Below are 21,451 nucleotides of genomic sequence, written 5' to 3'. Positions count from 1 at the left end.
AACATAAAGTTTGTTGTCCTTGGACTTCCTATCTGCCTCTAATCCTCAGAACATGGATTGAGTTTGGGAAGAAGGCTTCACTGTGCTCTGCTCCATCTACCTGGAACACTCCTCAAAAAAAAATTAATAAAAAAATATATGTATATCACTGAAATTACAGGAACTTACCACCATTAATGCTTTTAAAATTCCTGTGATATAGTTTTTAATGGATAATTGTTGAAGGAGTAGATATTTCATTGTGCACAACTTTTATCATATTTGTTTTATTGGTCTTTTAGTGCATGTTGTGGTCTTTCTTTATGTCCTCAGGATCCAGTGTAGGTCACATGATCCCCGGACTATGTAACATAACCCATCCACGGGTCTCTGGGGCATTCCCTTTTTGTTTATTTATGATTTCTTTTCTGAGTCTCTGTCTATCATCCTTTGTCTTTCCTGCAGCCATGTTGTCCAGGACTTGTTTGTAAAAGAGCTCATTTGATCTCAAGCAACTCGCCTGGTACATCACATTGTCACCTATTATCCATATTTTTGGACAAGCTTGTAAAACTCATGGGTGTAGTAGGAGAGAAGGAATGATATTGTGGGAGAAACATTAAGCGAAAACACTCTACACTCCAAATGCTACCCTGATCAGAGTCGCTGACAGTTTCCAGTAATGCCAGGCGATTCCACTCATTGAATAGCGCGCTGGTTTTTGGAAGGAAAGTCGTCAAAAGAGTGATAACAATGTTTAACGCTGTTGCTATTGTAGTTAATATCCACACGAGCCAAACACTTCTGAACCTGTGTGTTTCTTCCTTCAAGTGCTTTCACTATATCAGCGTCGAAGGCACTATGGATTCGCTGCAATACGAATGTTACAGTTATGCAGCTGTCATGTCGCTGTCAAGAAGACCAAACTCATGAGGGGCTCCTGTTTCAGGAAAAGGTTGTTCTATGAAATCGTAGTCATCTGGTCAGCTTTGGCTAATGCACGACTTTCCATCTGGTAATAACCTTTGCTTATCCTCAGAAGGGTGACTGAACATTGTGTCCTGCTGTAGCAGTAACTCAGTATCACTTTTTCCTGCCTCCTCCTGCTATAATCCGACCTCATTACCTCCTCGCGCTGCGTGGCATTTTAGGGCCTTTGGCAATTTCGACTTGGTGCTTTTGCCCGATGTGGCCTGCATGTGCTGTGCCATTAGTAAAGGTCAGAAGGTGCTTTTTTTAAATTTCAGTTCCAGAAATAGTTGTGTCCAAAGGTTGCAGATTGATTTGAGTGAGTGAGGATGTCTGAATGACACAACAAGGCACAGCATCTCCAGCACTAATCTGAATCCTTCCATTGTGCCAAGATAAATGTCCATACATAGTCTGAAACGTAGCACATGTGCACACTCACATATACAAATAATCACAAGTATGCATCGGTGCACAAGGACACACAGACGCTCATATGCGCATTAACAGACTAGAAGCAGAAATGGTGTACTGGAATGGCAGTACATTAACACCAATGGTGCTCCTTTTGATTCCCTCGGTTTATTTCTTGTCTTTGCATTTGAGACAATATTTACAGGCTGATTTCTGGGAAAAATAAGAAAGACATTGTTTCCTTGAGTGGTCACAAGCTGCATTAGCCAATTAGCACATTATCACAGTTACGAGTCATCTTTCTGAAAATTAATAGAATATTTCCAAATTCAAAAGTTACTCTCACATCCTCAGTCGGTCATATTTTAAACGAGTTAGTTCATGGGGATTGAAATGTTTCTCCAGCAAAGAAAAGATTACTGTAACCATGTAAACATTAAAGCGACCAGCCTTCCCAGAGAGACACGTCAGCTGCACAGCTTTTCATTAACTAGTATTAAACTCTCAGAAACAACAATTGTAATTTCTTTCACTCAAACTTAATGACTTTAAATAAATCTCAATGTTGACAACAAGGCTTGCTCCATGGTGTGTAACTTAATACATACATTTCCTTTTCTTTTTTTTATTTTGCTTTTGGAAAATATCTGGAAAATTTCTGGAAACATTTTTTTGAAATTTATTTATTGGAGTTGCTTTCCTAAATGCCAGGCAGTTAGACGCTTATTGGTAAACGTGTGCATAATTTTTTTCTAAATATTCTTCCTTCACGGTCATCAAGAATCCTTGGAAAGAGAAATCAATACTATTGACTGATAAAATATGGAAGATTGCACTCTTGTATTCATTGTTGTCCAGTAAATTTAGATTGATTCAGTTTATTCCAAGATTATAGTGTTCTGTTATAACAATATGTGAGAAATATAAATCAAATGAAGAGACATTATAGCATGTATTCTGGGACTGATTATCTTGTGATTTTGAAAGCAAATTCTATATGTCATGTCAGGCAAGTTAAAGGTTAAGAGGTCTGCAGTAAAGCCAAATGGCAGATGGCTCTAAAAGCTTTCATCCTGTACAGATTTATCTAAGAGTTTCTTCGATGCAATCACATTAGGAGAAAGTCACCATTAAGTTTGCTTCAAATGGGATTTTCTAGTGCTGTATTGCTTTTCCAATATGTGATTTTCTATCTAAAGGTTGCATTCCTCAACTTTACAGCACAACTGCATATCAAATACTAATGACACAATAGCACACGTCACATCTTATATTCACATTATGAAATCAACATGTGTTCAGCAGGTTTTCTCTCGACTGTGCATATAGAAGACTGCAGTTCTGCAATGGTTGCTTCAGCGCGTTATGTAGCCTGAGGGCAGAAGTCTACGGCACTCTCACTCGCTCAGCAGAATCGTAGGAAGTGTTGAGACGGCAGAAAACAGAAGCGACAAACCTAAAGCTTCAAAAGGCTCACTGTGACCTTAATTTAACCACAACAACAAACGGTAAACTTGTAGTGCGCTCACACCAAGGTCCATTGATAATTTACTGTTATAATGAAATCAGCTCCAGACTAACATGAATTGAACTTTAGAATTTTGGAGCCCCGAGGCCGCGAGCTCCAATAAACTGAATTTCTGAAAAGTCAATATCAGCAGCCTTGTTTGTTCTCTGGTGGTTTAAGACATCTGTTGCTTAAAAAAAAAAAACAACAACACAGTTTTCACTTGAATATTTAGTGTGAAAAGTCATCATATCTTTCTATTTCTATTTATTTCTTGGTCATACATGAGCATCATTTCACCTGTGCAGGCAGAATGTAAAAACAGGTAAAGTTCAGGTAGACCCCTACCCCTGCCCGGGCCGGGGTCTGATACCCTGCCCCATTCTGTCTGTCTGTCCTCTCAGTTTCTCTCCTCTATTCCTCAGCCCAACAGGAACAGCAGGAAAGCTGCCACCTCTGAGTCTGGTTCAACAGGTTTCTTCCTGTTAGACGGAGTTTTTCCTTTCCACCGTCGCTCATGTGGATTTGATGAGTTTCTCTCTGTTAAAAGCACCTCGAAATGACCGTTGTATGTGGTGCTATATAAATAAACGAAGAATTTTTATGTCTATCTACTTGCGGATGTGCAGAAGTACAAGTGAGTATGTCTTTCAAACAAGTCTCTTGCTTGTCCTTTCATTGTCCTTGTGTCTCTAAGTTTAAATGTCTCAGTTAACCTTTTCATTGGATTTCGTTGTGCCTCCTCGTGGCAGTTCTGGTATTTCTGGTCATTCATTTCTATTCAGACCCGTTTAGCCTCCTCAGCTTCAAGTAGATGAATTAAAAGCTTTATCCTGCAGCTGCTCATTTGTTTTTTGCTTAACGTTATCCTCCTTTTTGTTCCTCATTCCCCCTTCTTTTCTCTCAGTATGGCCCCTTTGTTTTCTCTGGCATTGACACAAGCTTGTGTTTGTGAGCAAAGTGCCGACATGTTGAATTAACCAGAGGCAACAGATGTGTTCATTTCTTGTTTCTTTCTCCTAAATACTGCTAACTAATAGAATCTTATTGCAACTGTTTTCACATTCAGTTTTTTATGAAGTATTTTCGAATGTTATAGATTTTTGAGTTGTTTGTTGACTTGAGGGATTTCTGATAAAGTGCAGGGACATTATTACAGCTGGTTTTCACAGAGCCCTTGTTTATGGAAGATATTTTGACATTTCAAGCACAGGTAATTCCCCAAACACTTTGCTTCAGTTTATTGTTGTGATGTTAAAAACATGTATCTATTTATTTGCTATGGGATTTAGGTGCCTTGCTCAAAGGCATCAATTACTGGCTATTAGGGTGGGGACATGAAGAGGATTTGACTTTTTCCACTGATATCGCCCACGGATTCAAAACAATGACATTGTGGGGAGGGTAGAGCACTTCACTAACCGGTACGCTACCAATAAATACAATTAGAAACATAAAACTGTTGAGGATTCAGCTCCAAGTACATGGAAAAGCCCATAATCAACACACAATTATGATCTTAAAAATTTAATCTAAAAGGATTTCTTTGGCCAAGTTGGGAAAGTGGCTGGGCCTAAATATGTACGTGACCAGTCTTTGTCTTAATTTTGTCTTCATGTCAGACAAAATGAGTAAGCCACAATCTATGGATGTAGTAAGATCAGTCATTAAGAAGAACGCGGTGATACTGACAAGAACAAAAATACCTGTAGTGAGCTAAAAGTCTATGGCAATCAAAGATCATCGGCTGAAATTCTTCAAAAATAGTATTTTCCCAAAGTAAGATGATGCAAAAGTTACAATTTCTGTTTTCACCATGTTGTATTTCTGTAATTACTCGACTTATTCTTTCCACTGTCATTTTCTCTGATATGTTTTGTTTTTTTGTGTTTTTGTTTTATCTTGTTTTATTTTATTTTCTGTTTTGTTGTTGTTATTCCCATATGTCCGAAATAAACTTTTTCATTCGTTTTCATTCATATTGGTCCATTCTCTACATCGTGAACACAGAGGTGTTGTTAATCCGAAGAGGCAAATAAATAAAATGTTCAGAATTTGAATTGACATTCAGGTAGAAGTAGGCCTGAAGGTATTTCTCATGAAAATTTGTCTGGGTTATATATGCCAAAACGTCTGACTGATTCCTCATGTGTTTGCCCTCCTTCGTTTCCACTGATGTAATCAACAGATGCTTCTTGAATTAGAGCACGGAAACCTGCCGTTTTCGTTCTTTAGTCTGTTATTTTCTTGTTTTGGTCTTTCCTCATAAAATCTGCTCTATTTGTGGTGCTGGAAGCTACAAATACTGTCAACAAGTTCCCCCTGTTAGAAGTGAGTTTTCCATCTGCTTTTCACTGCTGTCATCTCTGAAATATTTCTGTCACATGTGTTTCATTAGCGGTGGGCGGTTTGTGGATGGCAACATTAATCAGGACATCATGATTATTCTCCTAAAAGTGAATGCAACTGTTTGTAAAACTGGAGTTATTGTTTTTGAATAAGACGATAATTAAATCCTACAACAATTCTTCACGGTTTGCAGGTGTGAAGCCGAAGACAAGCTCGATTTAATGAAATAATTTCGAGTTAATGCAGATTTGAATGATAAAAGTATTGCAGTGTATTCCATGGTGTCTTTCTCTGTGCTCCAGCAAGACACAAATCAAACTAAAGAAATGTTTTGAGAACAGGATGACTCTACAGTCATATAAGATAGATAGATAGATAGATAGATAGATAGATAGATAGATAGATAGATAGATAGATAGATAGATAGATAGATAGATAGATAGATAGATAGATAGATAGATAGATAGATAGATAGAATTTCATTGACTTACCCAAAGGGTGTCAGAGGTTTGTCTTTGACAGGGCTCAAAAATTGCTTAACATGCATAGAAGGCATTAAGAACAGCAATACCCACAATAATGATAATAAAAGACAATATTCAACAAAATTATTACTTCAAATAAGGGAGAAGGGAAAGGATCGGCTGCAAGTTGCTCAGTTCTTGGAATTATGTTTCCTCTGCTGGTGAGGTTCTGTGACTGCAGATGCAATGAATAATTTTTTGTATATTGTTTTTCTGGCCAGATTCATTGTATTTGAATCTTCTGCCTGATGGGAGGAGGGTGAATGAGTGATGGAGGGGGTGGAGGGTTCCTCTGTGATCAGGATGGCTTCCCTGATCACAGAGCGCTCATACAGGTGGGACAGTGGAGTTTGTGTTCAGCCAAATATTTTGCTGGCTTGGTCGGTGATTCGTCATAGTTTTATTTTCTGTTTGCTGGTGAGGAAGTTGTACCAAGATGTGATATTGAAGGTGAGAACAGATTCTATGAGCGACCGGTAAACCATTGTTAGAATCTTTTTACTGATGTTGAAATGCCTTAGCTTCCTGAGAAGATGGAGACGCTGGAGCGCTTTACTGTAAATAGTGTCGAAGTGTGTTTGGAAGGACAGGCGGGTGTCTATCTGTGTCCCTAGATACTTAAAGCAGTCCACCTGTTCAACCTGTTCTCCCTGGATAATCAGAGGATTAAAAAGCTGAGATGTAATTGCTGCTCTGTCCCTGTCCACACAGCACAGCTCCTTTGTCTTTCGGATATTTAGATCCAGTGATTTCCCCCTGAAGGTTGTGGCCAGGTCATTGACTGCCAGTTGGTACTGGATGGGAGCCTCCATACTGTCCATGTGGGCCACCAAGTCCATGTCATGTGTGTAATCAGAGAACAGAATGGGGGATAAAACACATCCTTGTGGGAGCCCTGAGTTTAAAACCAGTCTAATGGATTTAAAACCATTTAAAAGCACCTGCTGTGGTCTTGCCATTAGGAAGTCTTTTATCCATAAAATCAACGTTTGGTGGATCTGTAGGTTCAGGAGGCAGTGCAGCAGAGTGCCAGTGTTTACAGTGATCAAAGCCGAGGAGAAATCCCTAAATAAAATCCAAGGATGTGGTTGTGTAGAGTCAATGTTTTCCGCAACTGTGTTTAAAGGAGTCATGCTTGCATCCTCTACACCTCGTTTTGCTCTGGAAGCAAACTTGAGAGGATCCAGTTTATCGGACATGTGTGACATTAAGTCACACACCACTCTCTCCGGGACTGATGTGAGGGCCACAGTATGATACATTCAGGAGAGAAGTTTTTACTTTTCTTCTACATTTTATTTACACAGATGTCTCCCAAAAACAAAGTGTTGAAAGCAGAGAGAAATAAAAAAAACAACATTCCTGAAAACACACCCATAAACAAGTGACTTTGTTTTTATTCATTTATTAATTTTATTCATTTATAAACTCATTACTAAATTTTAAAAGAAGTGAAAATTAACAGTGATGGCAATAGCGGCATAGTTCAGTTGGTAGAGCGGTCATTGCCAAATTTGGAGATTGCAGGTTCAATTCCCATCTCTGCCTGCCTGCCTACATGCCACAGTGTCCTTGGGCACTGAACCCCAAACTAATCCCATTGGAGTGACAGTGCCTTGCATGGCTGCAGCCTCTGATGGTGTGTGTGTGTGTGTGAATGTGGTGAATCATGTAAAGTGCTTCGGGGCTGCTCGCAGTGAAAAGGCGTTATATAAGTGAAGACCAATAAAAAGAAATGAACCTTTGCTAATGAAATCTAGACTCTTGTAGCAAGTACATTATATATAACCTCTGATAACTGTACTCCATTATAGTTTTATCATGCTTTTCTTTGTTCTTATTTTTTTCTTTTTCTTTTCATTTCCAGTCCATAAGCAAAAAAACACTGTTTAAAGTTTGGACATGTGGACACGGTTTGTAAAAACAACAACAAGGACCACAAAAGACCCCATCTGAAATTTACTGCAGGAAGAAAACTCCTGATTTGACTGCAATGCGCTGAGTTAAACAGGTCCAATGTTAACAAAACTGTGTTTTGTGCTTCATTGGATGTGGTACTGTTGCAGTGTGAGTCTTAGTTTTGCATCTTTCTTGGTTTCTGTGTTTGTATTCCTTCATGTTTCCAACGGCCTGACCTTTCAGTCCCTGTCTGTGTTTAGTAAATGTAGGCATGTGAAGAAAAATTTTAAACTCAACCAAATTGAATGGAACTTGTACCACTGGAAAGAGAAGGGAGAAACAAAGAAAATGACACCTGCACCATTCAGATATTTTAACAAATAAGGAATTTTTTGGCAAAAGAAGTTTACTAATTAGTGCAATTTTCATACAAAAGGTATTTAGTACACAAATCTGTGACCAAAAACGTTTTACATAAAAACACTTGTAGTTTCTTTAATATTTAAGATATAAACCTTCAGGGAACGTGTATCTCTTTATACTCTTCAATCAGAAGGAATAATAACATCCATTTTAAGTTTGTTCTTGGTCTGAAATAAATTTGATAGTATTAAGATTGGAGCTGCCACACCCTACTACCAGACTACTACATACTGCATACTACCTACTACCACATCCATATCCATCACCTTTTATTCATGTACATGTTTTTTTAATAACCTGGTAAATGTGTGTCATGTATTTTTATTATATTGGTCAATAACAAATCAAATCCTGTCCCTCTTCCTCTTCCTGCTCAGTCAACTTTTTTTCTGAAACATTAAAGTTATGAAACTTCGGGATTATAAAGTCAAAATCATCAAAAATATGTCATTTTACCTTTCAAAAGCGTCACTTAATCTGTTGAAGTTGTTTTTATGTGTTGAAGTCGACTGAGTTTTTAATACGTTCCGGTGACGATCTGAATGTTGACGGCAGTGAAAAATTCAAAATGGCGGACGACGAGGAGTTTCCTGACTACGCAATTCGAGGGAATCCCGAGGAATTCCACGACGCTATCCAATCAGAATGCATATTTTCCGCGTCACTGACCAAACTGTGCATCACGAATCAAGAAGAAAATAACGGCCGCGATCGGCCGTGGTCTTCACATACCTAGTAAATGTTTGCTTCGCCTTCACGTCCTCCTCTTCACTCTGTCTGATTACTCTTCATCTCCTGTATGTCAACAGGCCCTGCCAGTGTGCAATTAAGGCCCCATTTACAAGACAAAGTTTCAAGTGAAAACACATTGTTTTCGCATTTCTGTTTAGGAAAAGTTTTGCGTTTACACAGCATCATATTCAAAACGATGTCCGTTTACACGGAAATCGCAGAAACTCTGGAAACAGGGCCTAAGCTAAGTTTTCCTCGCTCCTCGACAGCATGAAACAACCATGTGGACCCAGCAGACAACACCTGTCGGGCTCAACTTAGACCTTGTCTGAAGGAGCTTCTACTCACTCGACATGGACAACAAGATTGAAGAAGTTGCACCCAGTTCAATGGCTGCGGCGCTGCTGGCTCCTTTTCCCTGGACCAGCAGATCAACGCCACACCTCTTCTTATTCAAGCCAACCTGCAATATTTCTTTTAGTGAAACGCTATCTTCAAATGGTTTTGGGTATCTAACAATGGCTTTTACCTTCAGCGACAAAAGCAAGCCAACCTGCTTTGAATGAGGACGTTTCCAATGCAGTGGAAAAAACAAAGTTATATGTGAGGACAACCCCACACTTTTACATTCAGTATTGGTCTCAGTCACAGTCATGAAATCTAAAGAGGTGTGAAGAATGGATAACTGAGATTGAAATGAAAGGTGAAATCACCCCCTCACCTTTAGCCAATGCTTTATAATAGCACTTTTAGGTAATTTCTTTCCCAAAATGACAAGAAACGGTTCTAATATTCAAAGAAAAATGAAAGGGCAAATGTAGATGCATGCTTTCATTTCTTGAAAAAGTTCCCAATTCAGACATTAAACTGAGCTGAATCTCACCATTGTTTTACATTTGTATAGATTATATGTTCAGATATGTGCAAAGCACTTATGGATCCTTTAATAACATTTTGAACTGACATCAAAACTCGGAGGGAACAACAATCTAGAATAAAAACTTGGACAGGTTTGACGATTGGGTCGGATCAATAGTGTACATTTCTCTACATTCTTTATCTTTCAAAAAGCTCGTACTGCTTTCAGTTCAGGTGCATATGTTATGTTTTCCTTCGAAAGTCCAATCAGCAGCAGCAGGAGCCAGACATCTGGGTTAAGCCCACATCGTGTACTTGGCTCATACTGAAATCCAAGGATGAAAAGAATCTTTATCTTGGTCCTCTAAAAAAAAAGTCAATTAGAAGTTGATTTTTTTTAATGTGTCACAGGAAGACAGGGTGTGTGACTTTCTTTCTTTCAAGCTTTTAGTCATTTATACAGACTTCAAAGTCCGATTGTCGAAGATGACTCCGCCTGAAGGCAGATTACGTAGTAGACAGGTCGTCAATCACAGGGAGACAAACCGACAAGCAATTTTAGAGTCACCAATTAACCTAAAGTTTTTTGGCTGTGGGAGTAAACCAGCATACTGAAAGCAAACTGTAACAAGGATGGGGAGAACAAACAGAGCTCACAGAAAGACTCCAAACCCAGAGTAGACTTGTAATTTTTTTATTTCAATTTGGTCACAAAGAGGTATGCTCTTCGCTTGGTCATACTAGAATAGAGGAACTTCTATTATAGTTTGGGAGTGCATTCACAATACAACTGTGTTCGGAATCACTGAAGGTGGAACTTTTTAAAAGAGACAGTGGACTTTTTGGAAATGCTTTGACTCCGTCTCCATTGAAATGGGGGAAAATGCACCTTCTTGAAAATGCTGAACTAGAAGACTCACAATAACAACAATGACAGCCTCCGTGGCGTCATGACCCGCAGTCCATAATGTCCTGGGACTTATTTTGACAGTCACCATAATAACAACACAACTTGGTCGTCTGTCTACTAGAATGTCTGTGTTCTCCCATTGTTAATGCTTAGAGCCCATTGTTCTCTGCTGCATGTGTTTGTGCTTTCAGTACAAAAACAAACGAGGAAGACTCGGTGGAGCGCAGACCTTCGAAAACGTCACAGAGTTAGCTTGGCTAGCATGATATCCATTAGCTCACATCGATGCTAACTAGCCTGTCAGGTAGCTACATCACTGTGTGAAACACGGAGCAGGCAGCGTCTCCATGGCAACACATGCACATCTCCTTTGATCTCCTTCATGAGTTGCCTCTCATCCGCTTTGTATGCGAAATATTTTTTGCAGTTTTTTGGGATTTATTCGGAAACGGTTAGCCTTTAATGTCCCAAAATCAAATGTATTGGTCCTTGGATGATGGTAAATCATCTCTGATGATTTCATGCAACTTCGGAGAGTAGTTTTTGCAAAAAGTTGGTAAATTACATACATAAATACAAACATACATACATACATATATAGAATGAAAGGAACATTGTTTTTTGCATTACTGTCATTGCCATGTAAACATACATCGTTTTCAAAATGTTTCCACCTAAACATGATACTTTTCTGAAACAAAAATTTTAAAAATATAATTTTTCACTTTAGATATTAGAATGTAAATGGGGCTTAAGACTGTAATCAGAAGCTGTTTTATTCCCTGTGTGTTCCTACCTAACGCATTCACCTGCTGTTCTTCAACCGAAGCAGCTCGGTGGTTGTCTTCGGTGTGTGTTGCCACGACTTGTGCCCCATGGGGCCGAACAGGACTCTCAGACTGCCCATTAGGAAGAGCAAACGTTCCTCACCATTGTGGCCTCTACATAAGCCTCAAACAGTCCAGGGATCGAGGGACACCCAGTCTCAGTCACTTATCTGCAGGTTCAATCGTGTATATTCTACATGATATTGGCTTTTTAAATGAGATTTTCAAGCGGCACCTGCTGGTTCATTTCCATTCATTAGTTTCTATGCAGAGTGAAAATCAATTACGTCCTGCTGAAATATGCTTGTATTGCATAAACTGGATGAAGTACCTCTGGGAAAAGCTCAGCAAGAATTTGTTATTGTGCTATTTAAAGGTTGTTGTTTTTTTTTAACAATCTGCTGCATACAGTTTGGATTGATAAACGACCATCTCAGAGCTTCAACTGCTTCCTTGTGCTCAATGTTGACTACATTCGACTTGGGTTGGTGAAGCTTTTATGAATATGTGCACACGATACCAAAGGATGAGATTAATGTCTATTGTAAGTAATACTGGGTGATACTTCAGTTATTGATCTGTTAAAGAATCTGCTATGTCATATGAATGTCCCATTGTAGCAGTTACAATTGAATGTTGGGTAATACTCATAAATATGGGTTTATACAGTTAAGAAAAAAGACTATCTGTAAGAAAATAGTGTGAAATGATTATGAATAAAAAATGAAGTTCTAATTTTCTTTGCAATCTTAAACTGACTGTCTGTAGGAGCATTCATCTCACTTTGACATATGAGGAATTCAACATAAGAGCAACATTAAAAGATCTTGTGGCAAGTTGAGGTAATGTAACAAAAGAATCAGGTGCTGACTTTGCCAGGACTTCTTTTAAACTCACTGTCTTGTTTTTGTTGTTTTATAGTCTATCCAGTTCAACACATACACAATAATCAGTATCCTGAAAAGACACCTTTTTCTGGGTTTTTGCATTATATCTTCAGCCAACACCAGCAACTGTATGACTGCAACACAAAAAACAATAGCGCTGTGCAATAATGAACTAAAATGTGTAAAGCCACACACCAAACGGGCACGTTGTGCTCAAAAAGAAAGCATCAAGCCAGCAAAGGAAAGGAACAAAATGTCTTTATCTGCAACACTCCACATAACAACCTGCTAAAAAGTGAAAGATGATGCTGTTTACATACTAGAGTGGCGGGGGGAAAAGTCAATAAAAATAACAACAAAAGCCTTAAAGAAAGTGAGAGAGATATTTTGTGTGACATTGTGATATGATTCGCAGGAGAAGAGGGGATGAGGGGCAAAGGCAGTAATGTGTCCTCCATGTGGAGGCAGTTGAATGTTTCAGTATATACAAACCTCCTCCGGTCATTTGCTTTTCCTGAGCTTTGCAGGTTTAGTTTGTATTTCCATGCTTGGATTATCTGCACTGAGAAGTGTAAGGAAACATACTAATGTAGAATGGTTAGCTACTTCTTTATTCAACCACCATGATTAATATTGAAGAGGCGGAGGCAAGGTTTAATCTGGGTGTCTGCATGATAAGCCTTTACTCTGCCTGCTCCGTGTTTCTCACATCACAGACTGCCAGCCTGATCCCCAACACACTGCAGGTACCAGCAGCTTTTAACATCCCGACTGACCGGCTGACTGACAAGCTCCTTTTTGTCAGAGTGAAAACTTTCCAACACTAACTAACCTACTGTACCTGTTATCCCACAAAGAGATTTGAGGAACACTCAATCAGCAGTGTTGTAGTTTCTTCTCATTGTCAATAGTTTTCTTTAAGTTCTGTATCATTGAGAGCCATTTTGAAAACATTTTTCTGTGGTTCAGAGCAGCGTTGTGTAAACGGTGCCTTAGTTTCCCAAGTGCTTAGTTTTTCTACATCTCTGTTACTCTATTTTAAACCTTGATCTCCCTCTTTTCCTCGACTTTTCATTGGATGCAGATTTTACGTGCACACTTTTTCATCATGTGACACTGTTTTATTTCTAAACAGTGTTTTATGCTTTCTTTAGTTTTTCATGATTTTATATCCGTGGCTTTGATTGTTTATCAATATATATTTCTATACATTTATCTTATATATCTTATGTAAAGTGCCTGTTTCATCTGGTCGCTTTAAGTGCTTCACACGTAAACTTGAATTGGATTAGATATCTGCAGTAGCTACATATTCAGCTCAATTCCTCTGTTCCCTTTATTGGGCAAATTAATATGTTTGTTATCTGGCACAATTCTTAGTGTTGTTTCTAAACTAACAATAAGGAATGAAAGTCAAGATTTCAATACATGGGTAAAAGAAACAGTTTGAATTATTTTGTAGTGAAAGCAACTGATTGGTACACTCAACTTTAAATCATTGAAAATAATCATGGTACGCAAAAATACTGCAGCTCGACTGCATTTCTTTAAATGTACATATGTTTATTTCTCTTTTATTGTAAATATCTATTGTAGGCTAGTAGCACTCAGTGTACCGTATACTCAATATATTTGAGGGTTGGTAGAAGCCCGTTTAGAGAATTAAAATTAAAACAAAAAATCGAAAAATATATGCAATTTTAAGCAGCTTTGTGCCACTTTGGAACATATTTGATTGTGTAATTAGTATGCATGCAAATCTGTAAATGTAAAATCTTAGAGTATAGAATTATCCTAGAACCATACATCAAGATTTTATAATCTCAATTAGCATGTCAGAGTAAGCACTGTATCAAGGTTTAAAGAAGTAGTGACCGTAATGAGTTCTAATTCTCAGTAAATATACTGGCTGTAGGTAAATCATTGGAATATTGCTGTGAAGTACTTGTGTGTAAGGGCCTGTATCAAAAAACTAAACAAAAAAACATTCATAACAAAGTTTTCCGAGAGTTTAGAGTTTCATTTCCTGGTACTTTAAAAGTGATGCATGTGAGGGATTTGACAATAAAACCTGTCACACACTGTATGGGCTCCCTTAAATCAGAAAATAAATTGCATCATTTCCTTGGTGATAGTCATGAGAGGGTTGTCGTCCTCCATCAACTCTTGCTGGTAGTGAGAAGACTGTGGAGACTCATCTCAAAACTTTTTTTTAGATTCATAACAACAACAAAGCCTCTTGTTCTTCTTGTGCTTGCAGCACACAAAGAAGAAATGATACGGTAGCTATTTCATAGAGTACAGAAAGTCCTCACAGACACCAACAAAAACAAGTGAGAACATGAAGGGGCATTTCCCAACCTGTCCAGGGCGATGCAGCACAGGTGCAGGATCGACGCAGTGGTAAGGAGGACGTCCAGCGACGTCCGGACCAGGCAGAAGGTCTCGCCGTAGATCCAGTGCTGGTGGACCAGCTCGATGGCACCAAACGGCATCACAAGCACCGACACCAGCAGGTCGGCGAACGCCAGAGACACAATGAAGTAGTTGGTCTTGATTTTCCTGATGGAGGGAAGATCAATGCAGGGAAAAGTTGAATTCTTCATGAGATGATGGACTATTAAATCAGTGATGGCCAAACTTTTCCTAAGACCCCAAAAGTTTCAAGTTATTTCTATAATGTTGCAGTTGCATCAAGAGATCTGTTTTGACTTGTTTGAATTTGCCCTATGATTAAAAGATCCATAGAAACTAAATAAAAGCATAAAAAATAAGCTTCTAATAATGAAATGAAGACACATAAATGCATTTTTTCGGTATATTCATTAAAGATCCCATAATGGAAGGCTAATGGACATTTTTAATTGAAAACGAACAGAAAAAAATAAAAAATAAATGCTTGGATGATGAATAAACACATTTGGGAACTAGTCCATCACAAATGGACTGTGCTATATTAATATTTGGCATGTGGAATTAGTTATTGGCATATTCCTCACATCATTTACATATCATGTGTGTTTTTTAATTAGAATAAGTGAATGAAGCCAGATTTAGCCAGGAACATCTTACATATGCAACTCTCAAGAATATCTCTTAATTTCTCCCCATTTTAATGAAAAGTAAAAAGCAAGTTTCACATTTCCTAAACAGTGGCCACAACCACATCCTGGTTCCTTGATGATGCTTTAGCCAACACCATTAAACTTATCCAAAAACTGACCTTGACATTTTGGAGAATAATGTGCCTGACAGCGGCTGTTTGGAGGTTGGCCTTTTGTCTGAGGTGAACCAGAATACCAAGTGCAAGGGAGACCTTATCAGAAATACAGTTGGACTGCGCTAATGCTCTCGTGTTAATGCTCCTGCAGCAAGGATTCAGAACACTGTGGAAATCCCTGCCAGCAGAAACTTGGCAGGAGCGACAGGAGCATAGTAATTAATTTTGGAAGAGCACACACATGTTTATAACAAATTTAAAGTCTGAAACTCCTTAAGGGAAAGTCTCAGAGGGGAACGTTCACTCCATCGTCAAGACAAGTAGGTTTATTTATTAATCAAAGGGAAAGAAGGGCAGATGGGTCGGCCTCTAAGTTTGTCCTCCAAAAACAGCAAAGAGAGAATAGACCAAAAATAAGGGAAGACGGGATAAAAGATCCAATATGGGATCTATTACTCAGACAAACAATACATTTTCAAGAGAGCTGGAGGCAAGAATGAAAACAATGATCATGAAACATCCATCTTCCCAATCACCACTTTGGAAGAAAGACAAAGGAAAAGAACTTTAAAGAGGGTACAACCACAAAAAGGAAACACCATCAGAGCAGATTCGTTCTGCAAACAGGTAAAACAATTGAAAACCAAATCCTGCCAGATTGCTTTGACCTGCAGCCGGCAGTCTTTATACCTGCGCTCGATGATAAAAGGTGATTTTTTTTTTTTTTTTTCATCGCTGCTGTCTCAGGCAAGGGTCGTGCTATTCCTACAAAGTACTGCTGAGATAAAACAACGCAGCAGGAGACACGTTGTACTTTCAGCCAGCTGCAGCAGGACTCAAGGTAATGAACAACTCTGTATGAGAAGCTGTCTATCAATGTACTTATTTTGTATTATGATAAATATTTCAGTCAAAACGTTTCTGTAACTTTTTTATTGGGAGGACAGTGATGTGTCATTGTAATAATGTTTTAAACATTCCCAAGCTAAAAACACCCTGAATCAAACTACAGAAAGCCTCCTATTGAGCCACAAATGATCACTGAGTGTGTTGGAACAGGAGCACAACTGAATTCTCCTTCAGTATGTGCAATTTCAGCAATCTTAAAAGTCTATAGTGTTATGTAGATTTCAATAACTCCGGGGTGACAAACACCAGCACGGTCTCGTTATCTACATATATAGACTGTTCCTCCATGGACTAAATAAAAGAAGCTAACACAATCGAGTGATAATTCTAGCGTTCATGTACAGGAAGAAACATTTTGAAAGGAAATAGGTTGAGTGTGTGCTCATGATCCACCACATTATCTATTTACAAACCTGCAAACTAAGGTTTTGAGGCAGTCCTGGTGTCAGTTTGGTCTCTGGAACATTTTACATTTCTATTAGGCCCTTTAACGTTGAAGTGAAAATGCAAAAGTATTATTGCGTTTTGAATTCTCTAGGCCACTGAAATGCTGCTCCTGCGCATGCAGCCGTAGTAAATTGTTCTTCAGTTCATGCTTGGGCAGATGAACAATGAAATATTATTGGTAATCAGCAGTAATAGCAATCCAACTTGGTCCTCTGACCATAGGAATGTCCCGTTGCAGTTTAAACACAACATTTTTCTTAATGAAAAGAATTTTGCCCAGAGATTGATAAAGTAAGAATGTGTTTCCACTCTAACATTGCTGTGAAAACGAGGCCTTAGTTTTTAATTGCAACAGTAAGATTCATGATTGCTTATCTTTTGTCTGGGAAAATCAAAAAGATGCAGACAATCTATAATACCATCCAGGATATCGATAAGACATGTTTGATGTGGGGAAATAGAAACGCACATGACATGCATGATGTTTTTACTTAAATTGCCCAATTCAGGTGTAGTTAAACATTTGGGTGAGTATGTCTGAGTAGATGTTGCAAGGTGTTTTGGTTTGAGAGTGGGCAAATTACTGAAGTACTTCAATTACTCTACTCTCACTCTAGGTCACGCACCGGATTACTTAATCATCATCATGTGTTAAACTGTTAAAAAACCACATTGTGACACTTAAATGTGATGGAATGGCCCGACAGTGAGAACGACACACAGGCAATCACATGTACACGCACGCACCCACACACGCACGCACCCACCCACACACGCACACACTTTTAAATACACAGATACTTCTTGTGCAGCTTAGTGTTTGACAAAGACCAGTGAAACTGACCCACGGTGACAGGATGCCGCTCTGTCCGCCAGCAGTGAAGTACCTCACAAGAGGTTTGTATTTGTAACTGTTTTAATGAACTAATTAGAGTAACCCATTTTTCACTGGACTGTCTTGTGTGTGATCAGTGGTTTTCTGTGAAACCTTGGTTGGAGCTCGGTGACCTTGTCAAGTTCTTATTCTGTGACCTTGTTTGCATTCACAGAACAGCCACAAAAAACAAACCAAAAAAAACCAAAACACAAAGAGAAGAGTTGGTCAGTCAGCTGGCCTGTTCTCCACGCACCGTGGATGGTCTGTGGTTTAAAAATAGCTCCACTAAGAGTGAGGCCTCTCCATCTGCCTGTCTCTAACCCAAACAGTCCCTCAAAACAGGCTGTTAGTAGTGGAACCAGGCAGCTGTCTGCTGCTGCCCCGAGCCTCTGCCAGCACACAGAACGCACTAAATCCTGTTGGACACACATGTGAAACACTAACACAAGAATACTCCACTCACACACATACTGTAGATTAAGAAGCAACTGTTTATACAGAACACGTGCCCACATGCTGTGTTTAGTACAGTAACACCGTTGTACACTCACACAGTCGTGCTGGCTGTGATTCAGAACAGTTTAGAGACCATTAACAAGAGCTGAGGGGGAGGCGTCGTGTTTAGCTGGGATGACATGTTGTGTTTAGCTTTAAGTTCTATGAATAAATAAACCTTATTAGAAAGGATTGTGTTACTGTGAGAATGGTGTAATTTACATTAATGCAGAAAATCAGATGAGAAGAGAAGGAATGGAGAGACAAATGTAATTTTTATGAAATGTAAAAATCCCTATAAGGATGGTGATCGTAAAATGTCATATTATTACCACCTTGAGATTTGGGTGTTTTTCAGTTTGTGAAAACAGCCCAGTGAGCAACAGCAAAACACTTTCAATGCCAAAACAAACTACAGATTTTTTGGGGTTGATTTGTGGCCCGAGGCGTTAAACAACACTGTAGCATGACCAGAATTGAATGGCATTTTAATTCAGCATTCATTCAGTTCCTCTAAAGCTACTTTGTCACGATTGATCAGATTTCTTTTTGTCAAAACTGTATTTCTGAAACCATTCATATGGGAAAATGTCTAAATGTAATTGGCCATCATCACTTTTGTTTTAACTCCAATATAAATGATTCCTCCTACACTAAAATACACCACAATTACAAAATTATTGTGGACAAAAATGTAATAAGCATGCATCCATTCATCCATCTTGTTTGAGAGGAGCCAGTTCAGGTGATGTGCGCATTTAATTAGGATGCCTTATGGTCAACACCGATTGGAGGTTTACCAGGCAGCACATCAACTGGGAGAGAGATTATCCGTCTCATTTGGTCTGGAAGAGGCAGAAGAGCCACAGGAATGTGTGGGGAACAAGGGTGTCTAGACTGCCTTGCTTTCCACACTGCCACTCCGTGTGGACTAAGCTGGGGAAAAAGATGAACGAAAACATCTCCTGTCACACTTCGTCAAAGTCACAGAAGATGATCACAACTGTAGTAGAACCTAGACAGGTCGCCAGTTCATTACAAGACAACCACAAAGATAGACACATGCACACACGCACACATGCAAACATGCACACACGCACACACATGCCTCTGGGCATTCTCAGAGTCACTAATTAACTTCAAACGAATGTTTTTCATCTTTGGAAGGAAAGGAAAGCATCCTGTAAAAATCCATGTATGCTGGTTTTGTGCAGTTTGCTTATGAAACATATGGAGGATGGGCTCGTTATTATATTCAATAATTGATGATACATAGTCTGGTTGTACAAAAAAAAAAAATTACCATTTCTTTACGTTTTTGACAAGTTGTTATGTTTGGCTTTATTGCATTCAGAATGACGAAAATCATAAAGCTACTGGCCATTGTTACTCTGGCCTCATTTAAATCCATTTATTTTATTCTTATAAATAGTATGCTTCAGTCCACCCCACAATTTATTCTGTATCCAACTACAGGTCATAGGCTACTTACTAATAGTATTATAATAGAGACTTTAGAAGACAAAAAACATATGTTTAACTTTTTATAAGACATTGAATTTGAAAATGAGTATTTTAACTAAAATACCAGGATACTACTCAACTCGGCCTTGCTATGCCTTGCCTTGACTCTACCCGACTCAGTTTCATTGTTTCCTATTCCAATATCGACCTTATTCCGTGTCAAAACGAGGATGCCGCCATATTGCATCATTGTGTCAGACAACTTCCAGTGGGTGGGACTACTGTTGTGTCGTTGCTCGCTTAGTCACAGCTCGTTCTGGACGGTGAACAAGATTGACATTCTATCTCTAAATTAAGTTTTAAACAACGCTTGTGTAGATCGACGCTCCATGGCGAGCCGGCTGGGTCTGAGTCTCTATTCCTTCTTTACCAGTCAACCTATCCACAGCTAGCTGTGTATGTCGCTGCTCCGTGGCTAACCGTGGCTAGCTGTGTGTAGCATTACATGCTCCGTGTGGAGCTGTCATAACAACTGGATAACGAGGAGAAGGCAGCTGAAACAACAATGTTCTGAACATATAGAGAGACAAGACTGTTGTGGAGCAGCATACGACCTGTGGATTTGTGCAGCACTGTGTAACTTTTAAAGCAACATAATCTCTGATGTAGAAGAGTTGGTACAGAGTTGTTGCTAAGGTGTGTTGCACATCGGTCCACATGCCTCACCGTGTAAGCTCATGATTGTAATAAAGAATAACAAGTTGAAAGGATTTCATCTTGGTTTATTTCATATGAGATTCAAAACACCAGCTGTTAGCAGCAGCTGATGTTAAAATAAGACAAAGAAACGGTATGATACTTTAAAAGAAATGCTGGTAAACGGACAGCTACGAATTTTGGTCAAGTTTTTAACATCTGCTGTGAAAAGGGGACGCCTGAGGAAGCCGGTCACCAGTTAACAGGGAAACCAGTTAATCCGAAACACTGGTAGTATCCGTGGCTCGGAGCCTGGGGCCTGGGGGTGGCTGGCGGTCGGGATGTGGGACTGCCACCTTGCTCAGCTCCTTCTGGGTCGGAGTCGGGAGCCTTGGGGGTGGTGGCCGCTGTGCCTCCGGGTCTCGGGCTTGCGGCCGTTCTCTGCGGTCCTTCGGGTGTCTGGGCGTCGTATCCCGTGGCCTGTGGTTTGGTGCGGTATCAGTCTGCAGGGCTCCCTCACACCTGGACCAGACTTCAGAACTCTTTTGGTAGCCCCACCTGCATGGGTAAAATCCCTCCAACTCTTGACAAGACTCCCCCCAGGACTCACTGGGTATAGTTGGAAAACCCTGGTCAGTTATATCTGTCATCTTGGTGGAGATCTAGACCACTGGTGCCATTGTAGATCTAGCATTTAGCGGGTCTACAATCCCCCCACCAAACGACCACCCACCCACCCACACGCACACACACACACACACACACACACACACACACACACACACACACACACACACACACACACACACACACACACACACACACACACACACACACACACACACACACACACACACACACACACACACACACACACACACACACACGCTCCGTGGCGATACGGTGTGAACATTCACCTTCAGGAGGGCTGGTGATGGTCACTAAAATGCCAAAAAAAAAAAAAAAAAACCCACCAATGATGATCACTGATTCTCCGAGAGCTTGGCAAGATGGAAATGTGAAATTGAGGTGTCAAAAAAGAAAAAAGAAACAAAAGGACCTGGC

The 21,451-nt window shown here is 39.5% G+C and overlaps 1 protein-coding gene across 1 annotated transcript in view; it reads right to left on the bottom strand.

Moving 5' to 3' along the window:
* The window catches only part of htr4 (5-hydroxytryptamine receptor 4), a 193,810-nt gene that overhangs the window by 72,582 nt on the left and 99,777 nt on the right, over nucleotides 1-21,451 (bottom strand). The window contains exon 4 of the mRNA XM_080465165.1: nucleotides 14,640-14,840. Within this exon, the coding sequence (XP_080321291.1) occupies nucleotides 14,640-14,840 (201 nt within the window). The remainder of the gene's footprint in view (nucleotides 1-14,639; nucleotides 14,841-21,451) is intronic.

Source organism: Lipophrys pholis, assembly GCF_963383615.2.
Source record: "Lipophrys pholis genome assembly, chromosome: 6".
NCBI classification, from domain to species: Eukaryota; Metazoa; Chordata; class Actinopteri; order Blenniiformes; family Blenniidae; genus Lipophrys; species Lipophrys pholis.
The sequence above is the reverse complement of the archived record's forward strand: the minus strand, read 5'-3'. Positions and strand labels throughout refer to the sequence as shown.